We start from the raw sequence: 22,239 nt of genomic DNA, 5'->3' as shown, positions 1-22,239 counted from the left end.
TTCTATTTTTCTTTCATTTCATCGTTTCATCTTCTCTGTTCATCATGTTTGTTTTCTTTTGAGGCTTCAACTGAAGGTTAAAAAGACATGCATCTGAGATTTCCCGTTCATCTGTCCATTTTTGTTGTGGATATCTTTTTTTTTTTTGTTTGTCAACCTAACTGGTTTTTTTCTTCTATTTTTTTACAAAGATCTAATGTTTTTTTTTCTTCATCTTATTTTTCAGTTACATAAATGGTTGAAATCAAGAGTACAACCTTCAACATCTGAGATTTCCCGTTCATCTGTCCATTTTTGTTGTTCATGTCTTAACTTTTTTGTTTCTTAACCTAACTGTTATTTTTCTTTATGTTTCTTTAAAATATTTATTGGTTCTTTGCTTGATTTGATTTTTCAGTGTTTAAATGCTTCAAATGAATAGTACAAGCACAATCTTTTGTTTCAAATTGAAGTAAAAACTCGACTCTGGCGAGGTTATTTATATCTTTCTTACATTTCATCTGTTCATCTTCTTCTCTTCATCGTCTTCCTTGAATGGTTTTGCGTTCAACATGAACACTACAAACACGTTCAACATCAAGACTCGCTTCTCTTCAGATTTCTTTGTTTTTGTCGAAACCTTTTATTTTTTTTGGTTTCTCAACCGAACTGTTATGGTTCCCTGTGTTTTTTGCAAAGATCTCATGGTTTGTTTTGTTCATCTTATTTTCCAGGTATATACAAGGTTGAAATGAAGAGTACAACCACATACATCTTTTTCTCCAGGTATATCTCTGAGCTTTCTGCATATCATATTTTTCTGTTATTCTTTTCTCTATATTGCTTCATGTTAATTTTCAGTTTTTTTATTTTCTGAAATGAAGATTAAAACACAAACATGTTTTTTAAAACGCAAAATTACGTTTCTTATGTTCATCATTTCTGTGGAGAACGCCAGACATAGATGTCAGCTTTTTTCATGTTGTAATTTCTTATTATTTTTAATTTATTTCGACTTCTTCTTTTGATTTTTAAAAACTCTTTGTATTCTCTGTGTATTCAAAATAACAGTTCACAAAGTTTAAATTTCTAATTGTAATTTTTTTTTGTTTAAATTTTTCTAATTATTTCAACCCTATTATCTTTTAAGTCGTCCTTTTTTTACACTTTGATATTCACAATTAATTGAATAAATTGTGATGCACGCTTCATTATGTTTCTTTATCTTCCACCTTCCACGACATTTCTTCTGCTTTAAGCATCCGTCATTTCTTCTGCTTTTTATTTTTTCACCTTATTAAGTTAAATAATCCAACCCTATTCTCTTTTAAGTCGTCCTTTTTTTTCAATTTTAAATTCACAATTAATTGAATAAATTCTGATGCACGCTTCACGTGTAAGTACGGACCCTACCAAAAGGAATGACTTTTCCATTTCTCTTTCTGTATATTTGCAACAGTAATGACCTTTCGTTTTCTCTTTCTATATATTGGCGTCTACATACTGACAAAACTTATTTCTTTTGTGTGACCCATTATCTTCTCTTCCAATTATTCTTCATACCCACTATTTACTGAAACAATGGAATCCGTGCGCACACAACAAGCCATACTTTCTGGCAAAATGCTTGGTGGTTTCGTCACTATGTTTTTGAAACACCAGGTTTTTTCTTTATTCACTCACATTCCTTCTTATTTTTGGTTTGTATTTCTTTATTCTAACCTTCCTTATTTTGAAGGATTTTGGGTACGTCGACCGTCTCTTCATAATACGTAATTTGAAGGACCTTGGTTCACAGTGGACCATTGTTGATTACGACAGGAATGTTCATACTGTTACGTACAACATGAATATTCACACTCCAATGATCACCCAAGGCTGGAATGATTTAATATCTTCTTATGCAGATGAGTCTGACAAATTGGTTGTCTTCAAATATTTTGGAAATTCGTCCTTCCAACTACACGTCTCTAAACGTTTTTGCGACTCAACATTGAAAGCCAACTTCTTCAACCATCTTTCTCTTCGTCGTCCTCTACATACTTCAGACTTAAAGCATTTTGAAGTTCAACTATCAACATATTACTGTCGATCCAGCGACTTGGTTAGTTTTTTTTTTTCTTTCATTATTTATTTACATTCATTCTGAATAAGTAAGATATTTTCTCCTTTTTGTTGCAGTATTTGAAAAAAGAAATAGCGACTTATTTTAAAAACAGTGGTCTTAGATCTATTGTTCTACACGGACCACGGGGACAAGTCGAATGTAAACTGATCATAAGACCTAATTGTGTTAAGATTGGAACTGGCTGGAAAAGTTTTTGTAATCTTCATCAACTTTCTGCAGATGATCATCGTCAGGTTTTTTTTGAAGTTGAACGACACACAACAACCAACCATATCAAAGTGTTTTATCCATTAATCTGGTTTTAAGTTATAACATGTTGTATAGTCTTTTTGTTAATCTTCTTATATATAAATATATATATATATATATATATATATATATATATATATATATATATATATATATATATATAAGAAGATTTTTAGGTCAACTATATTTTGTATGCACTTATAACATATATTAGTCTATGTGTTTGCTTTTATACATTAAGTCTTTATGATATTTTTTATTTCTTCTTATGTTTACGAGTTTTGTACACGACATTAATGACTAATATATTTTTATAAAATTAAACTATTACATTTAAATCATTACTTTAAACAGAATATAAATTAATGTTTTTTTCAATTATAATTTTAATCATACACGTCGTTAAAAGACATTAAATTTGAATCATTATATAGTATTAGGTTTCCTGAGCAACATGTGAATATTTATAATTTTAATTAGCATAAATCATTTCATTTAATATTTCAATAAATATTCCTTTTTATTAATTTCAAATCACCCAGTCTATCAGGTTTCCCCGCATTAATTACTCCACTGCTCGAGGTAATGATGATTGAACTCCTCGATCATCTGCAACACTCTTTCATTATTTGAAATCATTCAGCCGATAAAATTAATGACCATTTCTTTTTCCAAGAGACGTTTAGAAATTTGAAACGTTTTTCTCATTATTTTTTTTACCTCTGACGAGAATGATGATTGCAGTGTCTGTTGCCGTGTCATACTTATCTCCATCTCCAGACTCTTCCACTGTCTGGTATATATTTGTTTCATTAATTTTTTTTGCAGGATGAAAGTAATTAACTTATCTTCTCTGCTTCACATTAACACCATTACACTGCGATAACAAGCCTTCCTCTTGCACTTCCAGAAGTTGTTATTCATTACAAAAAGGTATGACTGTTAAACCCTTTTATCAACTCTACTTCTCTTCATCTCCTATATCTTCTCACCATATTTCTTTCTCGCCATATTCTATGGATGTTTTTACAAACAGCATTTTTTATATTCGGTTTTGATCTTCATCTTCGTTTCCTTTTTACCAGCAGACGTGTCTCTAAGCATTGGTCTTTATATTATTTTCTGTTCATCTTTCTTGCCATATTGTATGCATGTTTTTATAAGCAGCCTTTCTTATAATCGTTTTTGATCTTCATCTTCCTTTCATGTTTTTATAATCGATTTTGATCTTCATGTTTTTATAAGCATCTTTCTCTGATTTTTTTAAGCAGTCTTTTTGATATTATGTTCTGTTCATTATCTTTCTGTCATTTTTTAAAACAGACGTTCTTAGAAGCTGTTATTTTCATCATGTTCAACAATTTGTTCAACACTGTTACAGTCCGTTTAATTTATATTTGCCAAAACAAACCTAATTTTCCAATTTTACAGATGACAACTAAGCAATGCATCCTTGGTGAACAATCCATACTTGGCTCAAAATGGAAGGGTGGATTCTTTACTATTTTCATGGAAGACCAGGTTTTTGCGAATTTGCTTACTATTTACCATCACTGTTCTCCGACATCCTTTACTAATTATGTTTTTATGTTGTTTTTCTTATGAAGGATTTTGCGTTCGTCAATCGTTTGTTTGTCATTCAATTAGGCATTGAACTGGGACCACGTTGGACTATTTGTGATAAAAAAGGCCATGCTCACCATGTTACCTTCAACATGAATACCTATGGTCCGCGAATTACTGATGGCTGGGTTGATATAAGAAATTTTTATCAAATTCAACCACCGAAACTATGTTATTTAAGGCATCTCGGGAATTCTGTTTTTGAAATACACTTTTACGATCATTGTTCAGAATCAACTGTCCATAAATTCCTAAGTCATGTTAGAACAAATGCTCCTCTCATAAGGACCAAGTTAATTCATTTTGAGTTCCGGCTTTCTAAGTACAACTGCAAAGCAAGCTTTCTGGTGATTTTGTTTATCTTCTTTGTCCATCATTTATTTTCTTTAACCTTGACACCTACAAAAGTAATTTGTGTCCATAATTTTTTGTTTTTTTTTCCAGGGCTTAAATTCAGACTTACGACAATATTTTGCTAACACTCAGTTCGCACACATTGTTCTTTACGGTCCAAAGGCACGAGTTGAATGCAAGTTGTTGATTAGACCTAGATCAGTCAAGATAGGAAGTGGATGGAAACGTTTTCGTGAAGTTCATGGACTCGAGGAAAAAGATTTAATTGTTTTTGAGGTTGACGGTCAACAAGAAAGCAATGATGTCAATGTTCTTCTTAATATAAATGATTATTATCATCCGCTATGAACAATCTATAAACAATATTTCTTAACAGATTTATAATCTGTATGTTTTGTATGAAGTTTAGTTGTTTATTATTATATTAGATATATGTATATGTTTTAGTCTTTCTATTTTGAACTTCTGCAAAGTTATTTACTCATACCTGCTCCATATCTTCTTCCATATACGTAAATCTGTTGCATTTAATTACTGTCAGACACAAATCATATCATGTCTCTGCTTTTTAATTTTTTTTATCTATATTTAAATATATAGCTATCCAGAACATTTTTCATACACATCCCTTATAATACTTTTTTAATCTTTCATTTCAATGTCTATTGATATGACATATTGCACTGCTTCATTATGTTTCTTTATCTTCCACCTTCCACGACATTTCTTCTGGTGTAAGCATCCGTCATTTCATAAAATATTTAATTGTACTCTTGATATATATTTCTTTTTATTTTTTCACTTTATTTACTTAAATAATCCAAACGAGTGCCTTCTCCTACAAGTTTCAAACACAGTTCCTTCTCTTAGAAGATTGTTTCGCTTCTGCACCATACTTTTATTTGTCTTTTTGTACAGATCCAACACAGTTGCTTCATCCAGAAGACGTTTCACATACATTAACGTATTCTTACAAGCCATTAACGTTTGCAGTCATCACAGGTATCTACTTCATTTGTTTTATGTACAAATATAGTAGTGTTGCTTTACAGACGAAATGATATGACATTTGCAGTTCTGAAATTTCGTCTAAGACATTATCGTTTCCTATCACTTTTCTCTACATTTCCTCTTTCGTGAATGCATAAGAAACCAGGATGTATGCATGTATATGCAGTTTTTTTCTTAATTGTTTTTTGCTTACTCCATCACGCCAACCCCTTCTTTATTCACTTTCAAGTAATGTGCTTCATGCTTTATTTTGATCAGAATGCTTTTCTCTGAATTTTCCTTTACTATGAAACCTTTCAATAAATGAATATCAATAGTTGATTCCTTCTGACATCAATAGATGTTATTTGCCGGGTTAACCAATATATATTCCCATGACTTCTGTCAAAACGTTCGTACAACATGTTTGAATTGTCCTTATTTGAATATATTCTACTTTTTGCTTTCTTTTACCATTTCAAAAATTTCCATATCCACGTATTCATTAATCGTTTAACTTCCTTTACTCTCCTTTGACAAATAAAAAATACAATGTGATGAGTAATTTATTATTTCAACCTTTTTTTGGTATTTCTTTACTTTATTGGTTTGCATAACAATTTTGTCTTATTAGTTCCTTATTTATGTATGTAAGTATAAATATGTCTCCAATCTAATCCGGTCTTTTTTACTTCTCACATTTCAATATTGTTCTTCTGAGTTCAACATGTCTCTCTGTGAAGTTCCTAACCAAAGCCAGAGCATAAGCGAAGTAAGCCCCCAGAAGGAAAATTGGAATATTATCGCTAGGGTCATTCGTTCATGGTTTGTTCCTGATTTCACTAAGCAGAGGTGTCCTTTTTCCATGGAGTTCGTTATTCAAGACAAAGAGGTTATTATTATTCTTATTCTTTAAATTCTTGCATTACACCTACTTTCATTTACAAATTTGTATTTATTAAATAGTGGTATGCTAAACAAATTTATACTAAAATTTATAAATGTTCATTTTATGTGTTTCAGGGTTCTAAAATACATGCTTCAATTAGACGTACTCTAATTTACAAATTTCAAAATGACATTTCTGAAGGCCATGTTTATGCTATACAAAACTTCAGTGTTGCTCCGAATTCTGGAATATACAGAACAACACACCACCCTTATAAGATAAATTTTCAGTTTGGTACAAAAGTTTCTTTGGTTAATGTTAATTTGGTTCCTGAGATTAAACCACAATACACACCTTTGTCTTTATTGACAACCTCTGCATTTGATACTGATTATTTGGTTGGTAAGTCAATATTTTTAGTTCCGTAACTATTAATTTATTTCTTAATAAACATTTTTTTTAAGTATCTGATTTAGCACGTATACAATGCATTTTAGATATTTTGGGATTACTGGTCGGAGTGGGGACTGAAAGAGAATTGCAAGTTGATGGAAAGACAACAAAATTAAATGTCATAGCAATAGAAGCCGATGGGTATTGTATATCTATACTATATTAAATTCCTTTTTATATTTCTTTCCAAATAACTACATCACATTATATTGCACTTAAATTTTTAGGTTTCGAATAGAGTGTACTTTGTTTGGTATTTATGTGGATGAACTGAATGTATTTCTTTCGAGTGGAGAAGTACAAAATACTGCTGTAAGCATAGAATTTGCGAAAGTCAAAACTTTTCAAGGTAAAATTTTCTTATTACTTTTACAAAGTAGTTTGTACTAATTATTACATGTTACTCTCACATACACTATATTTTTAAATATAGATAAGGTTCAAGTTCAAAATTGTAAGTTCTGCACCCGTATTAAGTACAATGTTAACTTCAAGGAAGCATCTGAACTTAAATCAAGGTAATTTCTATTCGAAATTTAAATTTAAAAGTATAGTGTATCTGATATTTCAGATATGACATACACTATATTTTCTTTACTTTGTAATGCAAATTATCCTTGATTGCGTGAACTTCATATTTCAGATATACATACATTCAATAATATATTTAATTTTTATGAGTATAACAATATTTCCTTTTGCACAGAATGATTGAGAACAATGAATCTCCCTCTCAAGGATTAACGCAACTTTCTCAGAAAAATACTGTCGAAGAGGACTTTTTAACACTTACACCTAGAACCAACATTCAAGGTCTAAAAGATTGTAAAGAGGTTAGAAAATATTTTTGTATCATTGTACTATTTTTCGTATTGACAATAATACATTCATTAATGTTTTTTATATTGAAAGGTCACCACTTTCATATTGTTTGCAACAATTAAGCATATCTTGGTTGACGATGACTGGTGGTATACTGCTTGTGTGTGCAACAAAGCTGTTTATCCAGATTCCAAGATGTTCTTTTGTGAAAAGTGTAACAAGCATGTTATAAAAGTCTTTCCAAGGTTAACGAATTGTTTTTTAATATTAATGTCAATTTTAAACAACATGGTAAAATTAATTTATCAAGTTGATGAAATTTATTTATCAATTTTCAGATATAGGATTAAAATCCGAGTTATGGACTCTTCCGATTCAACCACATTTGTCCTCTTTGATAGGGATGCAACTACCCTTTTCAAAAAAACTTGTGCTGATATGTTAGACGCTCATGATAAGGTATACTCTTCAATATTTCCACTTATATATTTAATTACACAATGTATAATTATTATTTTTTTGTAGATGAATTCTTCTGGAAATTTGCCTAAGCAATTTGATGAGTTAGTTGATAGAAGTCTGCTTTTTAAAGTGGAAAGTAGGAACGATCAGAATTTCAAACTTGAACAGTCTTTCAGAGTGAAGAAAATATGTGTTGATGATGATATCATTGACAAATTCAATGATTCTTCGTTGAAATCTGTGGTAAGATGTAATTTAAGATAATATTTTTTACATTATAATCTCTTTATAATTCAGTGAGGTTTTTCTTTTCTATCATCTCATTATTTCTACCTATTTGAAGGATGTTTATGCTGGGAATGGTGAGTTTAGCAGGGAAAAATTGCGTATAGTGAATGAGTCCACCGTTAATATTTCAGAGGTATACAACTTATATTCATGTTTTTAAAATCAATGATTTCTTTCATAATTTTAATAATGTTTTGCTTTTGTTATGTCGATTTTGTTTTAATAAATTTTCTTTTAATACTGTAGGATTTATTAGTACGATTTACCAAAGAAACAATTGAGTCTGGATCCCAATCACCTGAACTAATCCAAGATAATCCAACCAACGATGATGCTAGCAGTTCACATAAGAGAGAATCTGGAAAGAAAGCTGCATCACTTGAATCCATCGAAGAAGACAATGTTCCATTGAAGCTTTTAAAAAGAAATATTAAGAAGGAAAAATCAGCGATTTGAGATCCACTTTTAGTTATTCTATTTCAAGACTATTATTTTTATGACTTTCATTTTGGGGATGTAATATGTCTATGTTATTTGTTGTCTTTAAATTCCTCTGAACATCAACTTCTATGTTAAATTTTATCTTTAATTGCATCTGAACCTCAACATCTATGTTCAAATTCATGATAACAATATTATGCTCTTTTTAGTTTATTTATTTAGATTTTAAATAATTTTATATGCTGGTGCAGAAGATATTGTTGACATTTTTCAATTTTTGTCAACATAGAGTACTTCCAGCTACATCAAAACTTGCTGAAATTGATTTCATTTTGTAGCATCATGTAATGGAAGTCGTAAATAACCTCTTTTTTGTGTCAAAGAATTCTTCTTTAAACTTGTGCCACTCATAAATAACATATATATATTTTTTCTCATAACATTAATTCTAAATGTCTATTTTTCATAATATTTACTTTTCATAAATAATATAAATATGGCAAAGGAATTATCTGTTGACAGTTTGAAGTTTTGACAACAGAATTGGATGCCATATACATTTTCTATTGAATACTTTTTTTGGCTCATCTTCTGTTAATAACTTTTAAACCTTCTACGATATATTTGACATTTTTTTATACAACAAGTACGAATGAAGTATTAAATTTATACGTATAATATTATACATTATTTTTGGAGTGATGTTATTGGTTTATATTACATATATTATATTATTATATTTGTAGCGTAATAGAATAATTTAATATATTTTTAGTAACGTTATATATTTTTAATGTTTTATTTTGTTATTATCTTCTTCCAGTTTTCCAATGCAGTAATAATTACGTTACTGTTGAAGAATCTATTTAGAATCGTCCCGTCTTTTCATCTGTCATTGGTCTTCTATAAATAAATATTCATCTACATTCTACCATGAACATTGGACGGCAAGATCAGTTCAAGGATATTATACATTCTTCAAACTTTTTCTGTACTATCTCTCTGAAAGTCCAACCAAATGGAAAACAACTTCAATGAAGATGATGTTATTTATAGAATGAGTAGGTACCAGTTCTCTATTATTCACCTTCAGGACGAGGTAAGTTCATTGTCAAACTTTTCAGACGTATTTTCTTTTACAAGATTTCTTCTACTCTTTCTATTGCATAGAAGGATTTCTTCTTCTCTTTTACAATATCCTGTTTTTAACGTTAACTAATCCAATTTTTTGTTAAACAAATTCTGTTGTACGAGGTTGTTGGTTTTGTTGATCGTGCATTCGCCATTCTTTATGATGACGATCTTCAGCGTCAATGGACTTTAAGAGATGAAAAAGGCAATAGACATGTGGTTGCTTATAACAAGAATTTACAAAAACCAATGCTAATTGGAGGATGGTCTGAATTAAGGCACATATATGATCTTCACGATTTTCACACTATTTATTTTGGATATGTTGGTGATTCTTGCTTCCACATCACTATTTTTCCCAGTAAATGCAAACCTTTGTCTATTGCACGTTTTCTTAAAAGAATTCAGGCAGATCAACCCATGACAGATGGACCGAAGTTGCATTTCAAAATATTTCTGAATCCAAATCAATGCAATGCTAGCCATCTGGTGAGATAAATTTCATATTTTTTACTAAATGGATGTTTGTATCGTATCTTGATTTATATTTCGAAATTATTTTTAAAATTTAATCCATATACTAATTTCATTAATACTTTATGTCTTCTTTAGGATTTGCCAGCTGATTTTGGCAATTATCTTCGTCAAGGAAGTTTTAAATACATTTATCTTTATGGACCGCTTAAAACAGTGAAGTGCAAACTACTGTTGAGAAATCATCCTAAGAAGTCTAGCAAAATTGGAAGTGGCTGGAAGGAATTTTGCACTGCTCATGGATTTCATCAAACTATTGACTTGGTGTTTGAGGTGGACCACATGAAAAGCAATCAGAATGTCAAAGTGCTAACATATTGTAATTTTTAATTTACAGTTACAATAAATAGTTATTTTTTAATTTCTGCCACTTATGTACTTTTCAACCTACAAGTTCTTTTATTTTCAGCAATGCATATGTATAGTTCTACCTTCTTATCAATGAAATCTCTTTGAAGTTTCTCTGTTATGGTAGCATATTCAGAAATAAATTTATTTTGTTCTCTAATTCAAATGAGAAATATATGATCAAATTGAAACATATATAGTAGGAGGAATAATGAAAAGTTTTCATTTTTATAATCATATGTATGGATGTATGTTGCTTTAGTATGTGCGTACACTGACTGTATGTTATCATTTTTATACATAATGATGTTAAGATTGTACATAATTCCTTTGAAAAAGTTCTCTTTGTTTTTCTATATATAGTACTGACTCAAAAAAACGTCTGATTGTACCTACATATAAAGGAAATGTTTTCTTAGTTGCAAGAACAAATCAACTCTGAAATAAGTCCTATATATATGAATGTTTCTGATATAGTAACACTCAGTACTGCATGCTCTTTCTGTTTTTTATGTTTGTCTTCTATTTTTATCTTTTTCTCTTCTCAAAAAACTGCTTCGTACTATAATTACATATATTTCTGTTTCCAAAATTGTGATTAGAGGTACCAGCTACAACAAAAAGTTTAACAAAAACATTCACCAATATAGGAATAAAACAGTAAACACTTTTTCATCCATTGAGTCAACTTACCTTTATTTTTGCTTCTTCCATTGTAACCTTTGAAACTATTCCATAACATTTCTGTACTGTAATGGAGCATAACGATTGTAAAAATGCAAGGCTGAGAAGGAAACTGCTGCTACAACAGAGGTTCAATGCAAAAAATCCTCAACATTCATGTAAGTCATTAACATCTTACTTAATTCATTTAAGTTTTCTAATTCTTCATCAATCAGTTATTTTGAAATGATGCATTTGTATGTTTCTATTTTTTTTTATGTTGCAGATGAGAAAGAAGAGAACGCAAGAAAGAAAACTAGATTTGCAAACCATACGTCTCAACTCACAGATAAACCAACTGTATCACAAACATCATTTCACCAAAATATAGAAAGGAATCCATTACAACAGTTGGATATTAGTAAGTTTTTTTCTATCTAATCTATATCTTTAAAGAATGTTTTTAACTTAATCAATGAAGTAAGTTTGTTTCGCTTCTGCACCATACTTTTTTTTTAATTTCTTTAATAACAATGCTTCTACAATAATCCTTTTCCAGATGTTGACAACAACAACAACAACCTTCACAATGTGAATTCATTATTTCACAGTCAAATTGGTCAGTTGTCAAGTTCTTCCAATGCTTAACAGTAACATTATTTATGAAGAATATTAAATCCGTACCACTTTAAACTAACATTCGTTTCAATGCAGAAACTGTGAACAAATTCTCAAGTTATTCAAGTACTTTAGTTGAACAACAAATCACTTCACAATCTGCAACTTCTACTTTAACTTACCATAGTCCTTTCGGTATATTTGTACATTATTCTTAATTTGATATATACATGTTGAAATGACAATTTTAGATTTTATATCAATGTTTTTTAATGACTCCAGCTTTTAACAATAACAGTCAGAGAAATTATGGACAAAATAAGAACAATTCCAGTGCAGGTAATTACATTTGGATTCATACTCACAATGCCCATGCAGGTAGGACAATTGTTTTTGGTTGTTTTTCATAGGTTGGAGATCAGATGTTTTAACTGGGTCGCATTCTGTTTCTAAGAATAAAGTTGTGAAATATCCTTTTCAAGTCATACAATCACTTCAAAACAAATTCAATCTTGATGATGAAACAACAAGACAACATAATAATTCAGACACAACAAACGATGATTCAGTTTGATTATCTGGGATGAAGCACCAATGATGAATAGAATGTGTTTTGAGGCATTTGATAGAACACTAAGAGATATTATGCGAAATGTTGATGATGCCAATAAAGACAAACCATTTGGTGGCAAAGCAGTTGTGTTAGGAGGTGACTTTAGACAAATTCTACCAGTTATCAAAAAAGGATCTAAGTTTGATATCATAAAATCATCAATCAACTATTCAGAGTTATGGAATTGTTGTAAAGTGCTAAAGTTATCCAAGAACATGAGATTAAGTACTACATCAAATACTGAAACAGCCAATGATATTCAAGAATTTGCTGATTGGATTTTGAAGATTGGAGACGCAAGAATGGATCTAAATGAAAATGGTGAGTGCATTGTTGAAATTCCCGAACAGATCCTAATTACAAACACAGATTTACCTTTATTGTCATTGGTTGAATTTGTCTATCCTGAATTTGTGGTTAACATGTTGAATCCTAATTATTTTGATGATGGAGCAATTTTGTGCCCAACAAATGATTCTGTAGAGCAAGTAAATGATTTCATGTTGTCCTTAATTGGTGGTGATGAGGTGACTTATTTAAGTTCAGATACACCTTGCCAATCTGATGAACAAGATGAAGTGCAATCTGAATGGTTTACATCTGAATTTTTAAATGATATCAAATGTTCAGGGATACCAAATCATAAACTGAAGTTGAAAACAGGTGTTCCAATTATGCTCTTGAGAAACATTGATCAAGCAAAAGGTTTATGCAATGGCACAAGATTGCAAGTCAAACATTTAGGCAAGAATGTAATATGTGCAACTGTAATTACTGGAAAAAACATTGGTGACAGCATTTTTATACCAAGAATGGATTTAGTGCCATCTGATTCAGGGTTGCCTTTCAAATTTCAAAGAAGACAATTTCCGATATCTTTATGCTTTGCAATGACGATTAACAAAAGTCAAGGACAAACGCTTTCTAGAGTTGGCCTTTATCTTCCACAACCTGTATTCACACATGGCCAACTATATGTTGCTATTTCTAGAGTCAAAACCAAAAGAGGATTGAAAATACTTATATTGGATGAAGATGGAAAGGTAACAAACACAACTAAAAACGTTGTGTACAAAGAAATTTTTGAAACTCTTTGAAAAGAAATCAATTATAGGTATGTCATTTAGAATTTTATTTCTCATTTCAAAACTGTTATAAATATATATCAATTGATTTATGTATTTTCTGCCATGTAGGAAAATCATTGTACTGAAAAAGTTGAACAAAGAAGTCATTGTGTACAAAAGGAAGTTATGAACTTCAATACCAAAGGATACATTCTAGGTATGTAATTTATTCTTTTTTAATTCTTATATTAACAAAGTTCTGTATTACTCATATTTTTGTTGTTGGTGTTTGACGACAATATTCAATGAAATCAAATCTTAACTTGACATACAACTTTAATTACATTCTAAATTGATCTATTCCATTGATAAACGTCAACATCTTTTTAAAACATTAGATTATCATCATATAGATTATTAAATATCCAAAAACCCATTGCTATGACCACAATTATTACATATAAAAAAAACCCGTGCGTTGCACGGGTAGAAGGACTAGTTTTCTACAGAAGAAGAAATAGGTTTGAGGTTCTTTGAGTTGCCTTATTTTGGATCTTAATGTTCACACCATTAACAAGTTTTTTAATCAACTTAACCATTTTGGTGCAGACCATGGTGCTAGAGATTCTAGGTGGCATTGTCAAAGGACTTAAAGCAGGAAAAACCTCTCAAACAAATGTGACTAAAGTCCAGCCTCCAATTTTGGAATTTGAAAAGCATTTTCTTTTGGATTCTGTATTTTGGCACAAATTATATTGAAATAGATGAGCCCAAGCCGTAAATAACTAAGAGTTATAATTCACCTCTTGATGTTAAAAACAAACAAAAAGGTAAATCACTTTCAAAACATTTATTACATTTTGACTATAAAGACTAGTAGCAGTTTCTTCCTTCTGCTGTAGATAAGTTATGAGATAGGGAGAAATTATTTGAAGGTTGCACCAATAAGGATGATGTTAAGCCAATACTTAGAACATTTGAAGAAAATATTCCTACTTATAGAAAAACTGGGGTAATGCCAAGTTCTTCATCCTCTCTGTCTTTTAACACTATTGGTATCAATGAGTTAAATATATTAATCAATATTTGATTACAGGATGCTTCTTCAGCTACTGCCCTATCAATGAGTTAAACCAATGAGTTAAATATATTGGAGTGCAAGAGCAAGAAGAGAGAGAGAGAATGGGAATGGAAATCATGGAGTTGAAGAGAATTACAGATCATAACAAAAATTGTTGCTGGAGATGGTGTTTTGGTTGGAAAGTAAGTATCTTAATTGGTTGATTTTTCCAATTAATTTTCTTCCAAATCAAGAGCTCTTCTAGTGAATGGAATCATTAGGCTAAAACAGCTTTGCTGGTTTAATATCTACTATTTTTTTTTCAAGTCCTTCCATTTAAAGAGAAATTAGAATGAAGAAGTGAGTGTTATTTTGTAATTAAATAGTGAAGATTGAGAGGCATGAACATGTGGTTTGGAGCATGAAAAGGCAAAGAGGGAATGCATCTGAAGGGTGGGTTATTAAATGTAAGTGTAAGGTGATAGGGGCTAATGAGGAGATAAAGGGAAAGTAGAAAACGATAGTACCGACTACAAGCTTGTGTTCTGCATCAATGGCTTACCAAATTGCTTCGATATTGGGAGGTTTGATGCAGGGAACGGTGAGGATGGAAGACGCTCGAGTTTCACTGTGCAAGATGCCTTTGATGTTGTTTAGTATATAAAAAAAATTATACATTGAAACCACAGAAAACAAAATATTATACTTAATTAATAAAAATAAACTTTATTATACTTAATTAATAATAATAAAATATCATACTTACGTGAATAAAAATAAAATAATACTTCTTAGGATTGTCAAATAAAAGTATATAAAAAACAATATTTTAACATATACAAAAATTATAATTTGACACTACACAACTCAAATATTATTTTTATGAGATTGTTTATAGAACAGATTATGTTATGAAGTTAACACTAGAAGAAATTTCCTCTCATGCTTCAAAGAGTAGTATAAAATATATGGTTATGGTGCCTTAAAATACTATAAAAGTTTATGTTCTTTGTCGTTACATTTACTAAAAGTTACACGATTTTAATATTTTGTGAAGAACTAAATATGTCAAATTATCTACCATGGACCTTGACAACAAGTTCTTGAATTTTTCTCTGTATTATATTGTAATTTGCAATTTTTCTTTGTATAATGAAGAAATCACAGACTATGGATGAACTCCAATGAAGCTTGTTTCAGTCATAGTTACAGTGACATAGAATTATTGATTTTCTTTCCCATTATGTTCTTGGTGTTGAAGTTGAAGCTATATTGATTAATATTTTTACCTCTTTAATGACAGGTTGGGCTGACAAGATGATCCAGACGGATTAGACTAACCTAACGACACAAACAGGTTGAGCAGCCCAATGACTCAAACAAATCGAGTGGGCCCAACGACCCAAATAGGTCGAGCGGGCCCGATAACCCAAACAGGTTAGGCGGGCCTGACGACCCAAATGGACGAGGGTGACTTGATGATACATAGGGGTCGGGCGGGCTTGATAACTCAAACAGGTTGATCAAGTCCGACAACCCACACCGCCCCAGGTAGGCCTGACGACCAAGATGTGTCGTGCTGGCCCTGCGACATAAACGGGTCGAACGGGCCTGACGACCCAAATAGGACTAACGACCCAAACGAGCCGGGTGGGCTCGAATACATAGACGAGCTGAATCGACCTGACAACCAAGACAAGTTAGCGAGTCCAATGGCCCAAGTAGGACAGGCGAGCTCGACGACCCACACGGGTTTGGTGGACCAGAGGACCTAGAGGTGTCAAGCAAGCCTGACGACCCATACGTGTCGGGTAAGCCCAACGACCCAACCGACCTGTTGACCCGACAAGCATTACTGACCTGTTTCCAAATTTATCATGAACCCAAAACATAATTAAGCCTAGAATAAATATTGATAAAATGAAATTTTATCACACAAGAAATTCAATTATTTTATCCAAACAAGAAATTAAAATGTAAGATATTTTAATTGCTTTTATCCAAACAAGTTATTTAGAGAATGAAGAGAATTTAATTGCAAACAATTTAAATAGAATTTTAATACTTTGTTTTTATTTCTCTCTTTCAATCTGATATCATTCATCTGCATTATTCTTATTTGTTTCAGGGAGCAATCAGTTCCGTGATTGAAGAGAGTTCTAAAAGAATTTAACACAATTTTAAGATCAGACAATAACTTAATTTTTGTAATGATATCTTAGCTGCATGCTCTTGTATTCTCCAAAAAAAATTCAACTTTAAGATTTTAATTTATCCAAACATTAAAAATAACACAATTTCAATTTTGTTACAAAATTATCAAACCCCAGTAGATTATCAAGCTTAGAAACTCTGTGAAGGGTGTGTAAACAAATTTACTGTAAATTATTTTTATTGTGAATAACATATAGAAGTTAGTTTTTTTTTTTTAAAAAACTAATTATCTATTGAGACTGGATTAATTAAAAAAGAAATTACTGTAAATTTTAGTTTTTGAAAATTTTATGTTATTTTTTGTATTTTTTGAATTATTTGGAAATACTTGCAAAACCAAACAAACATAACAAAAAATGAGAAAATTTTTTTTTATGATATTTTAGAATAAAATATTTGTGAATAATAAAAATAATGTTCCTAAGTTAAGTATGTTTTTAATTTCTAAACTTTGACCCAAAATTAAAATTTGTTTTTATGAAATTTTGATACATCTTGGTTCGTATTACGACTCTTTTAACTTTTATAAAACTTTAATCTTTATTCTTCGATGTCATAGCTTACATTTTGTGAAAAATGTCAATTGTTTCAATTGGAGAATAGAATTATGAAAACTATTAACAATAGTTGCATAAGGAGAAATTTGGTTTATTGCAATTGTACAGAGAGTTGGTAGCAGTGAGGTCAAAATAATTATTAAGAGATGACAACAATTGCTGGGATCAAAGATGTACATCGAGTGACAGACCTAAGTGTATATAAGTTGGTGAAACTTGGGAGACAAAATATTTGGACACAACTCTTAAGTGAGTATTTATTAAAGTCTCATATCAATAAATATCAATAAATATGAAGAATGAAAAAGGATAAGTCTACTATAAATATGAAGAGTAAATTTACGTGTTGTTACTACAATTCAATAAATCTATTACTTGGATACTTATGTTAAACTTTTATTTTTACTCTTATTTTATTGGTGTGCTTCTACTAGAAAAAATAATTTTTCTATTGTTTGATTATTAACACATAAGGAACAAACAACTCCATCTTTGAAATAGCTTAGTCTTTGCATATGACAACCTAATTTTCTATTCCATAAGAAAGTTAGAAAGCTCACAAGAAAACAAACATCCACTTCTCAACACCAATTACCCATTTCATATTATATAGCATCGAGAGAACTTCCACATCAACATATTAAGTGAAATTATTTAAGGAATAATATCCGCTTACTTGAAGATTAAGTGAAATAACTTATTTTTAATTTTAACATTATATTTTATTTTATATCAACCATAATATATATATATTTTATCCTCTCAATCCCCAGACTGAAAAATAATGTTAAATAAATATTAATATTCTCATGTTAAAATATGTATATATTATCCCACAATAAATATAATTATGAGCATAATAGATAAGAAATTCCATTAAGTCTGAAAATTGTCATACATTTGGAAATCATAAATCAAATAAATAATTTATTTTATAATTAATTATCACTTTTACATTTTTGTCTACGTTTACCTATAAATACAATACATTAGTAATCACTCAATTCCTTTCATACATATATTTTATATTTTATATTATTATTGATTTGAGCTTCAGAAAAATTTTCTGGAGTGGATCTCCTTTTATTTGATTTATGATCAATCTTTTCATAATATTAATAAGTAATAATATTAATAAATGATAATATTAATATTAATAATAATAATAATAATAATAATAATATAATAACAATAATAATAAGTAAAAGTAATAAATAATAATAATATATAATCATAACAATAGTAATAATAATTTTATTATTATTATTATTATTATTATAAGAATAATAATAAGTATTTTTATAAAAGATAACGATACGTTAATTCATCGAAAACTTACTCATTTCTACCGTGTCAAATTAGGTGGAGTTTTTAAAAATAATTTTGAATTATTTTTAAAATTTTTGATAATGACAATTTCAGGCACGCTAATAAAAGGTGGGGTTAGGGTTTCATTTTGAGGAACCGCAAGAAGAAGGATAATAAGAATATTTATAAGTGGCATTTTAGTTGATAATAAGGATATTTTAGTTAATCGATTAGTTGTTGAGATATAAAATGACAAAAAAATTAAAAGAATGGATATGTATCAAGATTTTAAGTAAGGGTGAATTAGTACTTATCTTTTTTAATTTTCTTCTCTCGCTCTGTTGGTAGGTATTAGTAGATATTAGTAGATTGGTAGAAATATTGTTAGTAGATAAAAGTTCTTGACTTTTCTCTCTCTAAGCAAGGGGAAGAATTATTCTATTTTTTTTTTTATTAGCAATGAATTGGATAGTATATAAAGAGTATTTAGCATGCATAAGCAATAAGCAGTTCTTAGTAACAAAAAAAGAAACGCTTGTTTGGTGCATAGAAGTTGTGTTAAAATGAATTCCTCCATTTTGATTATGGTGTTGATTCATGTTTGTTGGGTTTCCTTTAGTGTATGCAGAGAGACAATGTGCATCGGAAGTGAAAGAGAGATACTACTGAAGTTGAAGCAAAATCTGAAAGATCCTTTTAAAACACTTTCTTCTTGGAATGCTACTGCCAAGAAGTATAATGAAATTCTCTGCAACAACGTCACATCTCATGTTGCAGAGATTCACCTTGGCACTCCACCTCCTCCTTCCGATGAGAACTTGAGTGAACAAGCTTCCGAAGAGTATAATCCTTGTTTGGATCTTTCCGGTCATCTCGATAACTTGAACGACAATTATTCTTGTGCTACATATTTCAATTCCTTCTCAAATTCATCCTTTTCTAATTTCTTATGTTTTGATGTGCGTGTTTGGACTCAAAAACTTGTTTGTCTATTTTTAAGTTTTACCAACTCTTTCTGATGATTTTCAAAACCTCACAAATCTTGAAAATTTTGACTTGAAAGGAAATTTGTCCTCACGTTTTGGGAAATATGACTTCACTAGTTTTGCTTGATTTGTCGGACAATCAACTTAAAGGGTTTATTCCATCTTCTTTAGGAAATCTGGCTTCTTTGGTAACAGTTAATTTGTCGTGCAATCTACTTGAAGGCCCAATTCCAACTTCTTTGGGAAATGTGACTTCTTTGTTTACACTTGATTTGTCACACAATGAACTTGAAGGTCCAATTCTAACATTTTCAAGAAATGTGACTTCTTTGATTGTACTTGATCTCTCGTACAATAGACTTTCAAGTCTGACAAATCAATTTGAGGTTAATAAAAGTATTATCACAATAAATTTTTGTAGCAACAAAATTGGTCGAAAAATTCCAAGATCAATTGGAAAACTTTCATCGTTGAGATATCTTACTCTATCCAATAATCAACTTAGTGAAAATCCATTTGAAAATCTTAGATCGCTCTCCGAATTGTCATTCCTTGATATTGGTGATAATCGTTTTGAAGGAGTGGTCATGGAAGATCATCTTTCAAATCTTACAAGCTTGAGTGAGTTTTATGCATCAGAAAACTATTTCACTTTAAAAGTAGATCCCAATTGGAATCCCACTTTTCAACTTACCGACTTAGATATGAGCACCGGAAAATTAGGTCCCAACTTTCCATCATGGATTCACTCACAAAGCAACCTTCACCATTTATCTATGTCTAATACAGGGATTTTAGATTCTATTCCATCTTGGTTTTGGGAAACATTTTCTCAAGTTTCTTTTGTGAACCTATCTCACAATTACATCCATGGTAACCTTGGGGCTACATTAACGATTCCAATATCTATGGATGTTGTTGATCTAAGTGCAAATAACTTGTGTGGTCAATTGCCCCCTATTTCACGTGGCGTGGCCTTTTTAGATCTTTCAAGCAATTCATTCTACAAATCCATGGATAATTTTTTATGTAATAATGATGACAATGTAATGTGGTTTCTCAATCTTGCTTCTAATAATTTGTGGGGAGAAATACCTAATTGTTGGATGTTTTGGCCAAATTTAGTGTATATAAATTTGCAGAGCAACAATTTTGTCGGCAACTTACCTCCGTCCATGGGTGCCTTGGAATCAATGGAGTTTTTACAACTTGGTAACAATTCACTCTCAGGAACGTTTCCTACGAGTTTGATGGAGAATGAATTATTGACACTTTTGGACATGAGAGGAAATAAACTCGTAGGAACTATTCCAAAGTGGGTTGGAGAAAAGTTCTTAAATATGAGAATCCTTTGCCTAAGTTCAAACATTTGTTCTGGTCATATCCCAAATGAAATATGCAAAATGAGTCTCCTTCAAGTTTTAGACCTTGCACAAAATAATTTATCCGGTGGTATACCTACTTGTTTCAATAAATTTAGTGCCATGACACTAATGAATAAAAGTACAAATTCTATTATAGAATATTCACCAACATTGACAGATTATTCTTCCGTTATTGGTACCGTTGGTGTGCTTCTTTTGCTAAAGGGAAGAATAGTTGAGCACAAAAACATTCTGGGATTGGTAACAAGTATTGATTTGTCAAATAATCAATTGACCGGAGAAGTACCAATTGAAATAACATATTTAAATGGTTTGATATTTTTGAACTTGTCCCACAACCAACTAATTGGTCATATTCCAAGAAGCATCGGTAACATGGGATCGTTATTGTCCATCGATTTCTCAAAGAATCAACTTTCTGGTGAAATCCCTCAAACCATTTCACATTTGAGCTTTCTAAGTTTGCTAAATTTGTCTTATAATCATTTAAAGGGGAAAATTCCAACAGGAACTCAATTGCAAACATTTGATGCCTCCGACTTCATTGGGAATGATCTATGCGACTCACCACTACCCATCAATTGCAGCACCATTACAAAAATTGATAATTTTGATCACATCGAAAAAGGTAAGGATAAACATGGGATAAACTGGTTTTTTGTGAGTATGACATTTGGATTTGTCGTGGGATTTTGGACAGTGATCGGTCCTTTGCTCATTTGTAGATCATGGTGTTATACCTATTTTCATTTCCTTAACTATGTTTGGTTTAAACTTCAATCTCTTTTTTGATGCAAGTACTCTATATAGTATAATGAAAAATAAATTGTAATAAAACATGGAAATTAATTCTATTTACACTACATTGCCAGTTGATAAAATTTTCAAACCATTTCTCATATTATTTATGTCTTGTTTGATTTTTATTTTTCAAATTTGATAGTGTTGTGTAAATTATCTTAGTAGATGTCAACTAAAATACTACATATGTTGAACTTATTGTAGATAAATTCTAGTTAAATTTTTCATTTGGGTTATTAGATCAAGAAATTATAATTTAATTAAAAAAATTCAAGT

The 22,239-nt window shown here is 30.4% G+C and overlaps 2 protein-coding genes across 2 annotated transcripts; both read left to right on the top strand.

Moving 5' to 3' along the window:
* Positions 1-1,560: 1,560 nt before the first annotated feature.
* On the top strand, positions 1,561-13,682 carry LOC114180871. Its single transcript, XM_028067163.1, has 12 exons — positions 1,561-1,641; positions 1,718-2,083; positions 2,161-2,340; positions 3,788-3,877; positions 3,964-4,084; positions 4,211-4,326; positions 4,424-4,616; positions 5,252-5,335; positions 6,067-6,215; positions 6,347-6,614; positions 6,710-6,806; positions 12,578-13,682. The coding sequence occupies exons 1-12, from the start codon at positions 1,561-1,563 to the stop codon at positions 13,680-13,682; spliced, it is 2,850 nt and encodes a 949-aa protein (XP_027922964.1).
* A 5,744-nt stretch (positions 13,683-19,426) lies between these two features.
* On the top strand, positions 19,427-21,954 carry LOC114180869 (receptor-like protein EIX2). Its single transcript, XM_028067160.1, has 2 exons — positions 19,427-19,658; positions 19,973-21,954. Exons 1-2 carry the CDS (start codon positions 19,427-19,429, stop codon positions 21,952-21,954), a joined length of 2,214 nt encoding a protein of 737 aa, XP_027922961.1.
* The last annotated feature ends 285 nt before the right edge of the window (positions 21,955-22,239 follow it).

This window comes from Vigna unguiculata, chromosome 4, assembly GCF_004118075.2.
Source record: "Vigna unguiculata cultivar IT97K-499-35 chromosome 4, ASM411807v1, whole genome shotgun sequence".
Classification (NCBI taxonomy): domain Eukaryota; kingdom Viridiplantae; phylum Streptophyta; class Magnoliopsida; order Fabales; family Fabaceae; genus Vigna; species Vigna unguiculata.
The sequence above is the reverse complement of the archived record's forward strand: the minus strand, read 5'-3'. Positions and strand labels throughout refer to the sequence as shown.